The sequence below is a fragment of the Chinchilla lanigera genome, unplaced genomic scaffold (assembly GCF_000276665.1).
Source record: "Chinchilla lanigera isolate Chin_1 unplaced genomic scaffold, ChiLan1.0 scaffold00034, whole genome shotgun sequence".
NCBI lineage: Eukaryota > Metazoa > Chordata > Mammalia > Rodentia > Chinchillidae > Chinchilla > Chinchilla lanigera.
Window position 1 is genome coordinate 2278784 of NW_004955435.1, and position 10651 is coordinate 2289434.

The following is a 10651-nucleotide window of genomic DNA, read 5'->3' on the forward strand; positions in this document are numbered from 1 at the left end:
TCTCTCTCTCTCTCTCTCTCCCACATATACTAAGGCCAATGACATTTTAGTTCATTATGCTATAGTCATATTTTAAGTCTTATAAAAACTCTGTTATACTTCTTAAGCTCATTATGATATTAACAACTACTACTTAGGAAGTATTTTTGAAAGTATTTTTTAAATGCTTTTGCTGCTTATTTCTGGAATAAAACAAATGTTGAGTATGATAAAGCCACATTAAATTAAAATATACATTGAGTCTTTTCCTATATGTATTCATCAGGAAACATGCCTATTTATGACTATACATCATGTTTCATATGGCCATACTATACCTTCTGTTGGCTTCACAGAAGCATTAATACAGCCTGACCTACATGACTACTTTAGGTAGACTTAATGATGTCGCTTCTTTTGGAAAATATATAATTTTTAGAAGATGCAAACATTTTTATATCATTAACTAACATTAATGACAAAAATTGAAAGACTTGTAGAAAATCGGCTTTAGGCAAAATATTGGCAGTCATAGAAATGCTTCTTACAGATCTCCTGTCGTTATCTACTTATGTAAGCAACCATGTCTATTAAAATGGCTGAGAATTAAAATCAAAGAAAAAGCTAGGCAATATAACATAGTATTAAGCAGACATTTCTTTTTGATTCCAGATACTTTTCTCATAAACAAGTAGATAATTTATCTTAAAGCACTTCAGACATAATGACAGCAGGACAATAAAAGAGAACCGAATTAGCCCAGTGTAAACGGCTAACATTGGATTTCAGTCACTTTGCAGAGCTTAAACCATGCAGCCATTTCCCAGGTTTCATCAGGGAACTGTGCATCTTCCACTACACTGATTTCCCAGCCTGTGACTGCGGTGTCTCCAGGACTCAACCCTCTGAGGCCAACCTAGCTGATTCCACGTTTACCTAGTCAACATGCAGAGCTCGAATTTCAACGCTCCAGCCCAGACCTCCATACACCCACGCTGCCTGGAGCATCACTAACCATCAATGCTTGGCGGTGTGGCACTCCCCACATGCATGTCGTACCAGGCCCAGAGTCCGAAGAAATGAGAACAATTGAAAAGCTGAAGCAGAAAAGGTCTCACCTGATACACGCCCAGTATTTAAGAGTAAATCAAGCTCAAAGTGACCTTTACCTGAGATCTCCCAGGAAAGGTCGGAGAGGACACTGTGACTCCAATCTGCTGTATTTTACTCCTGGTGGGGCTCTTACATTTTTTCTCTAATCTTTGGGATTTTTCAAACACCTGAGTTCCCGAGTTCCAACTGTCTTAAAAAGATAATAAATGCTATAACCTGCCAGCTCATTTGGCTTTAAAAGAGGTATCTTTATATTGTCCCCTCTTCAGATAGCTAACAGGGACCTGATTCAAGCAGGCTGTGGTCATCGCTCCCTGGACAATCACTGGGTATGGGATGGAATGTCTGCTAGCCCAGCTGCTGGGGGAAGGCTTTATTTCCCAGGGGACACTCTAGCACATCTGGGGCAACAGCATCCTCACACTTAGTTTTGGATTCTCTGACAGGCGCCTGTGCTCTGGCAAGGGTAGGAGTAATAATCTGCAGTTAATATCTCATGAAGACGTGTTGGCATGCTGAAACAGAAACAAAGCCTCTCTCTTTCTCCTTTGTAATTTTTTTAATAAACATACAGTCTGTGCAAATTAAGCTTGGACACAGAAAACATCATGTAGGAAACATCAGAGTATCCCTTTGGGTGATCTGATTCGGAGTAATAATCATTTAAGATCCTGAACATTTTAAGATAGAGCACTTTTAAAGCTTTTCCTTCTCGCTTAGCTAAATGATCATGGAAGCACAACAATGAATGTGTTCATGATGACAAAACTAATGTTGAGGTCAGGTCGAGCAGTCCAGAGTTTAGAATTTTAAACTATATGAAGGGACCTACGAGGTCACCACACGAAACAGAAATCAAAACTCAGGCCTCGCCATCTTTCGTCAGGCTCTGCTTTGCTTGAGAAGCCAGCGCAGTCCTCCACCTGTTTAATGCTATCATGCTGGAACTTTCCATCCAAGAAATATCTATCAAACTAATTCTAGCAATTGTACTTACAATAAAGGCATGTGATCCACTGAACAATGAGAATTTCACAAAGGACAGGGGACTCACATCATTGTAGCTTCTTAAAAGAATTAGGGAAAGAAATTCAAATTTTTGCTAACAATTTAGAATTTGGATGTAGTTTCCAGTGGTGAATGCCATATACATATATATATATGTATATATATATACACACACACACACACACACACACATACACACACACACATTCCTCTTTCCTTGGTACTTTGGTTGATTGATAAGATGAATTCAATTCATGAGCCAGATGTCATTTAAAGTAGACATGTGAATACTTTTAGTTGGTGCATGTTGATAATTTCCATTAAAGGGTATGAATTCCGAGAAGGAGTAACAGGTGACAGTTAGGGTGGAGTTTTCTCTTGATCAGCTTTGGATCTACCCTAGGGGCTGGTGCAACACACACCTGGGGGTGTCCAGGTGGGTCACAGAGGTGTCGTTTGGGGTCTACACCTGGTTCCTTGATCCTCTGCTGTGGCTCCATTTCCTTGGTCTGCTCTCCAGCCTTCATGTCTAAGCAACTTTACTCAGCTGTGGGCTGAATAACCTCCAAACTGTGAACTAAATTACACCTTCCCTCCTTTAAACTGTGGGTGCTGGGTACTGTCTCTCAGTGACAGGAAAGCAAATTGCAACTCAGGTATGTCATAAGGTCCAGGGGCAGGCGTACACAAGGCATTGTGCTGAACTTTCCATTTCAGTGAAGATTTAGATACAGGATACACCCAAATAACACAGTGGGGAATACCGGGGAGAGCCCCAGGCAGAGTCAGTGATAAAGGCAGCAAAGCTACGGGCCTAGCGAGTTCATTACTGTGGGTGAAGGCAGCTCAGGCACAGCCCATCCCCAACTTTTATCCGGAACATAGTGGGTGAACAGGAAAGCGTTTAAGGCTCCTGTCAGTTCTAGGAATCTGTACTTCTCCAGGCCACATCATCATCTCAGGGAAAGGAAGTAAACCCCTTATAGGAAGAATAATTCAGGAAATATTCTTTAAAAAGTGAAACACTTTAGTAGAATTTTAAAAAGATGAAAGAGATTACTCACTCAAAACAGTACGCGGCAAAGACATCCAAAAGGTGCCATTTGGGGTGTTTTTCTAAAATAGATTTCATTGAGCTCAACTGTACTTACAAAGTAATACGCTGTTACAGGAAATGAATTCGCGTAACCCTCATGTAGGCAACGAAGGAAGCACCCGGCTCAGGTACTGCTCTCACTGCTGAGACGCAACGCCTGACGCCCACAGTTAAGGCAGGAAGGGTTACGTGGCTCACAGATCATGGGGCTTCAGGCTACGCTGGCTCCAAGGCAGGGTGGCATGGCAGAGGGGCGCCGCAGAGGAGAAGCAGTCTGTGGCAAAGCAGAGCCCGCAGAAGGCAGCAAGCAGCAAGTCCAAGGGACCTTAGCGCTTCTTTGTGCCCCTTTTAAATTCTGCCTAGGCTGCTGGGCTTAGGACACGCGCCAAATCTATCGTGGACTAGTTTCGTAATCACCCACAATTAAGCCTAGCATCACAGACTGTAGATCCAGCCACTTCTGCAAAAAACCCCACCTGTGACCACATGAGGCATTAGGGGAACATCTAGACAAAGCCCTAACAGTTTCTTATCCCCAGAAGACAGAGTTTAAATAGTAGGTTCAGGTTTGCATAAGTTTTTATACATTTAGAAAAACAGGAATTGAGCACGACAAAAGACATCAGAGTTGAATTGGCTGTGCACGTAATTTTCGGGGAATAGTAATCGTATTTAATGCTGCTATTGTAATGCCTGTTACTGAGAACTATTCTAGGTGCTCTCCTTATAATCAGCCTAACGTGCTAATTAGCTCGTAGGCTGCCGTGGCCACTGGCCAGGTTTCTGACCCGGGAAACACAGGGGTTTTGTGCTGCAAGCTGTGGGATTTGGGATGAAAACAACCCACTTGAGATGACTGTGAGAAGGACGAGGAGGAGTATTTTTCTCACTTTTACTATAACTTTGACTCCGAAGCAAACACAACCAAAACATTTTTACCTTTACCTGGGTTTCAGGGATATCAGGGTACCATTAAATAAAAGTGAAGAGTAGGCTCATGTAGAAAGAACCAAGGGTTTTAGTTTAGTCATCTTAAGCAGCAGATCATTGTTTAACTAATTATAGCCTTTTAAAAAATAACTGCTACTTAGATATTGACTCACAGAAGGAAAAATATATATTAAAAAGTGAGCAGCATCAATTGGTACAGAAATAGTTAGAAGTCACATAAAGACAACAATCCTCCTTTATGGTGTGATTTCACTTTTTCTTTTTTTGTATGGTGCTAGGGATCAAACCAAGGGCCCCGTGCGTGCAAGGCAAAAGTTCTGCCACTGAGCCACATTCTCAGCCCACGATTTCACCTTTTGTAGTTTTCGTTACTGACAGCCAACCATGATTCAAAAAAACTGTGATTACATGAAAGGCTCTAGGACTATGTCATAAGCCATAAGCTTTAAATAATTATTATCACAGCATACTGTTATAGTTGTTCTACTGCATTATTAGGGGTTGTTGATCTGTTATGGCACCTAGTGTGTAAGTCAACCTTTATCAGAGGCATACATGTATAAAAACCATATTGGTTTCAGGTACCCAGTAGGGGTCTTGAAATGCATCCCCCACAGATAACAGGTATTACTGTAAAACACTGACTTTATGTAGGGTAGAGAAAAGTTAAAGGGTTTTTGAAAAGAGCAACATAATATGAGTTTGCTCGTTACAGTACAGCAATGCAGCCAGTTACCTGTTATGTTAACATTCACAGGGTATTAAAACCTGGAAGGGGATTTAAAGATCATCTTGTAAAAACTCTAATTTTTCAGATAAGGAAATGCATACTTCAGGAGGGTAAGTGTTTTGATCAAGGTGATATAGACAATTGATGGAAGAAATATAAAATAAGACTACACTTAAACACTTAGCACCGCTGAAGTATTTAAGATTTTTTATGAAGTTTCACTTTGTAGAAAACACGCATTTCAAATTATTAAGGTCAGTTCTACATTTCCTTTATCTCAGCAGATTTCATAAGTAAGTGTGACCTTTATATGTCACTCAGATAGTTTTTCCTGTTGATAAATTTTACAATTTCAATCGTTTATTGTATACAGATATCATTTATGCTGATTATATACAGGCAAAATCTCTTAGGTACAAAGGCAGATTTCTTCACTTATTAAATATTTGTAAGAAAAATAAGGTGAAAGAGGAAAAAACAAGTGTTTAGAGAAGAAAATATCTCTTCCAGAAAATGTACCGCCTCTGGTAGGTGCATGAGCTAATGCCAGTGTCTTATTCCTGCACTAAGCGTTTGGCAGGCTCTGCGGGGGCAGAGAGCTCCACGCTCGGCACACAGAAGTATCTGACAAATGGAAGGCACACCCACTCGGAATGGCCCCTCAGCCCCCCAGCACTGAGCACTTTCCTCACCGCACCTACTGCAAGTGTTCAAGACTTGGGAACTCAGGGGGAGCAGAAGTACAGAGCACAGGACGTGCAGAACATGAAGGCAGGTAGAGATAAAGGCAAGTACACACCAGACAGTGGTTGTGCCCACTTCAGAAAGTCAGTTAAATACACCATTTTCTGAAAAAGCACGAATATCCTTTCTTTCATTTAAAATACTGAACACTTATATATCCTGAGGCCTAGCAATCACTTAAAACATACTGGAACAAAAATGATCAAAATTGACTTATTTTTCAATTATGTAATTACAAGAGAAGATGATTCAACGACAATTGCTAAACTTGGCTAAAGGAGAATTATTTTTGGTTTTGAAGGGAGTACAACAAATCAGTGAAATGGAAGGGTTCCCAAGTCTGCCGCAGCCAGGACAGCACGGCTTGGAAAGCAGGTGTTGTCCAAGAGACTGAGAAATCTTAACGCTGTGTCCGACAAGAGGAGTCTAGATGCGGCACTCTTACTGTCACAGGGGCTGGTAAGTGTACACGGCTAGCGGCTCCGGAGAGCGGCCGCGCCTCGGACACTTCACGGCGGCCTGGGTCTGGGTGCACTCAGAGAGCAGAGCCTAAAGATTAACTGAGCCGCGACTCAGGCAGTGTTCTCCGTATGATTACATGTGTGGCAAAAGATAAATATTAGAATGCATGCTTCCTTAACCAACGAGTCAACAGATTCGCATTCTCCATAGCGGTTTTTATGCATGTGGGTGGGAATTAGCCAGATTCTAGGCGGGGACTGTGAAAGGGACAACCTTTTCCAAAGGTGGGCAGAGCGTGCCAGCAGCACCCTCCTTGGAGTGAGTCTTCCTTACTGAGCTTCTGACTACTGTCATGACGTGACACAGACGTAATTCTGCTTCGCCCCTACCTGCTCATTCTGAGTTACGGTTCTACTGCTGTACTGACTGACCTGCCCCGCGACCTCCTACAAAAGGGACAGGAGACACACCTGAAAAATACTGCGCCTCTTGTCCAGTAAGAATGACGTCTCCTGCTGGCTCGTAAGGGTGAGTTCTTCTTAGGTCACAAATCTATTCTGCATGCTAATTAAATATTTACCAAGTGTGTTAAAAAACCTTTTTGAATGCTAATATGAAAACAGGAGACCACGTTCATTTGCCAGGCAGGTGCTTGTGCCACTGAGCTGTATCTCCAGCCCTTAACCACTTTCATTTGAATAAGCACAAATTTTTGCCCTGCAACATGAAGGGCCTCTCAGTTTAACTCAAATACATTCAGTCACTTTAGATAGAGAAAGAAGTTGAGCACCTACGGTGTACAAATCTCTGGGCAAATCTGAACACGGATGTAAGCGGTCTAGGAACTGAAGATCTATCAGAAATTAAAAGATTTCACATTATTCAATGCATACCATGTCCCTCTGGGCTTGAAGATGAAATTAGATTCAAAACACCCACCTTTTTAAAGTAAGATTTTACACTATTCTTTAACATACAACATTGTATTTAGTTACGTAAAGATGCAACGTTTTCTCTATATTAACACATTAATTCACATTATACTTACTAAATTTTTGCAAGTATTTTAGCATGAAGATTTCATTTATTGTACCCCAAAATAAAAATAGCATCAAAGTCTTTTTGTAGCTCCCCAAGCACAGTTAGGAAATAATGATCATATGCTAAAAAATGTAAAAGGCAATTTGTGCTGTGCCCCATTTACTACAAAATCACTAGGAACAATGCATTTTGTACAGTATATCGCCCTAGGGAAACTGGATCAGCATCAGGAATGAATAAAGAACATTGCATTTGAAATCAGCTAATTCTCCTTCAGCACTTTTAAAAACTATTTGTTATGATATTACCTCCTGTCAAGCACACAATGTGATATTTTTCTTGATAAAACTAACCAGTTGCTATAATTTCAGCATCCCTCATTTTCCACGTTTTGAGCACTGAATACTTAAACAATGCAGACCCGAAGTCTCCAGGCAGTCCTCTGACCCAGGCATCTTCTCGCCTAGAGCACAGTAATGATCCACGCGGGGACGTACGTTCCCCTGACATACACAGTGGCGCTGGCGAGGTCCTTACCTGCCCACAAGCCAGGCCCATTCCTCTTTCCCCCATGCCGTGTGGACAGGACAAATTTAACTCCAGGGCATCTGCTCCGGAAGCCTTTAGGACAGAGAAGGAAAATGAAGAAAAGGCAAAGCTTTATTTGTATATCAATACGGTTTTGCCATTGATAACTGTGGTCATATTTGTCAAATTTTAATGGTCATGTTGTCCATATCACAGCTATCTGTGGGGTATATTTTAACTTTATCAAATTAAGGTATGTATAAAAACAAAATATTTATTGAATGCTTAAAAGGTGCTGTTCATTGTCCTCTATGCTTAATATTTGTTTTTTGTTTTTTTTGGTTTTTCTCCGGTACCGGGAACCTAACTCACGACCTTGCGCTTGCCAGGCAGGCGCTTTTTGCCGCTGAGCTGAATCCCCAGCCCAATGCTTAATATTTGTTATCTCTCACTCTCATAATCCCTCTATCATTCTGCTTATTATACAGCTAGGAGATCAGACGCCTAAGAGGAGAAACGGTCAGCCTCAGTGTTAGGTGACACAGTCGCGATTTTAACTCGATCTATTGGACACACGTTTATTTTTCTTAAACAGATTCTATTTTTATAGAAACAAATCTTACTAATTCGTCATAACTGATATGGAGAATAGACATGCAACAACAAATGTAGCCGTCCAGCTAGAATGAGAGAGTAAATTAAAAATGCTTTTAACTGAAATTAATTTTTATCATGTTTAAAAACAGTCCATACTCAGAAACATGACTCACTGAGAGTTTTGTCTGACTTTAATACCTAAACAAGAATCTTTCTTGTTCAAATCATGAATTCATTAGTAAACATGAGTCGTGTTAAAAAGAACAAAAGAGTTCACAGTATTTTGAGAATATTAGAATTCTTGGAAAGCCTTATGTACAAACTTGAAAAATAAACAAAGTGCTTTTTAGGTTTAATATAGTACTTGGAAGAATGTGGCAATAATTAAATTCAAGTTTTGCATTCTTTCGTCATTCTTCTAGAATTTCTCCAATGCCACAATTTCAAGTAAGGGCAACTAAAAGCTTGAAATAATTTTCAATAATATTATTATAACATGTCCATTGACTCATGCAGAACATTAAAAATTCACCATTTTTTAAGTATACCTACTAGACCTTTCTTTTGGCCAAAAAGTGCTTCTTCAAAGTTTCTCTTTTTCTCCTAATTGTTTAAAAATGTTGCCCAATTCTTCCTCTGCTTTACAAATTTTGAGTAGGATCTCAACAATCTTGAGAATACCAGTTAGCTATGTTTGAGTCTCCTTTCCTGCTTTTGTTCATTCATTACTGAGCCGCTTTTTCTTCTGCACATTTGTGAAAATCCGATCAGTCATCCCAGCCTATTTTCTAGCACGGCCTCATAAGGGCTTTTTGATATTCTAATGCAATTTTAAAATGCTTCATTTTATTTGAAGATTACTTTAAATCCTGCCACTTTCTTCCTCCTGGCTTGGTAGTGAGTGTGGGTGACGCGCAGCCTGATGAACTCTGACTTCTAATCCTAGGTCTGTTGCTGAGGAATTGGGGTGCTGTGGACAAGTCGGCTAACCATCCTTGTCTTCTACAAGTGTGACCTGAAATAATACGACTGGTCTCAAAATCAAGTCATGTGGAAACTGCCAGCTTAACTGAGAGCATACATTGGAGTTCTATGCAATACTTCATTTTTAAAATTATATTCAGTCATTTTACGTGTTTCAGAAATCCTCTAGATTTATTAGTTAGCTGCAAATGAAACAATTAGCAGCAAATCAATTCAACAAGAATGAGGATTTGATAAAATGTAGGTGGCCTCTGTATGTATAATTACATTATGCATATTTCTCTAACAATGTATAATTTAAAATTTTTATACAATTTATAAATAGTTACCATAGTACATAATCATAGTGAGCATTGAACGATTACTTAAACCTATGCTAGGATACTTTCTAGGTACTCTGTATGTTTTAGTTGCTTTGTCCTCAAAATAGTTCTAGTAGGTAGGATATATCATTGGTCCTATTTTACAACGATAAAACAAGGTATTAAAAGTACAAGGTATTTATCAATGTTCTACAACCCTATGACTTGGAACTAGCTGATGAATCAAAGCGTTTTGGATCTGAAGCTTTCATTCTTACTCACTACTGCAACTTATTCGAAATCCCGGACTCCACGTTTGGGATTGTTACAATGTTTAAGAAAAACATAGCAGTTGGACACCCTCATGGCCTCTAAAATTAAAGTAAAAATTAAAATAGTTTAAAACCATCTGCCCAACATAAAGTACTATTAGGGAATAATTATTAAAATTGTCTCCCTATTGTATATACATACCAATGCATACCGACCAGCTACATCTGCAAAGAATTTTGAAATTAGCACCTAAACCTCACACAGTGATACAGTGGGCTCACGGTAACACCAAGAGAACGGGAACGCTCTCTAGGCCTCGATACTCCTGGCAGGATGTACTCTACTTTAAAAGCCAGTTAACTCCATTTCCAGGCAACTGTAACTATTCAGAAAGTCTGAATTGCCAAATTAGCATGAGTGTTAAATTAACTGAAACTGGACAAACATTCTGTGGCATGTTAGTCACAAGCTTTTTAGTTTGGTCACTTAGCTTAAAATTTATTCTACCTCATTGAATAATGGTAAAATCGTGAAGGCAGTGTAGAGGAAATGCTCACTTATTTATCGGCCATCTATAGAAACAGTGTGTATGTCTCTTGCAATAGCTGCTGGAGCCAGATTTCATGGGTTTGAATTCCACCTTCACCACATGCATGCCATTTGAACTTGAGAACAGTACCTAACTATTTTTTGCCTTAGTTTCTTCACCTCCAAAAAGCTGGAAAACAATGTTATGCTGTTGTAACATTTACAAATTTAATAAATATAAATAATGTGGAACAATGCCTGCAATGAAGTTAGTACTAAGTGTAACCAAATACATCTATCTATCTATCATCTATC

General features: G+C 39.6%; 1 protein-coding gene across 1 annotated transcript in view; it reads right to left on the reverse strand.

Annotated features, from left to right (window-relative positions):
• Positions 1-10651, reverse strand: part of Dpyd (dihydropyrimidine dehydrogenase) — a gene marked incomplete at its 5' end in the record, with an annotated part of 793723 nt that overhangs the window by 271599 nt on the left and 511473 nt on the right. The window contains one exon of the mRNA XM_005389092.1: positions 7662-7745. Within this exon, the coding sequence (XP_005389149.1) occupies positions 7662-7745 (84 nt within the window). The remainder of the gene's footprint in view (positions 1-7661; positions 7746-10651) is intronic.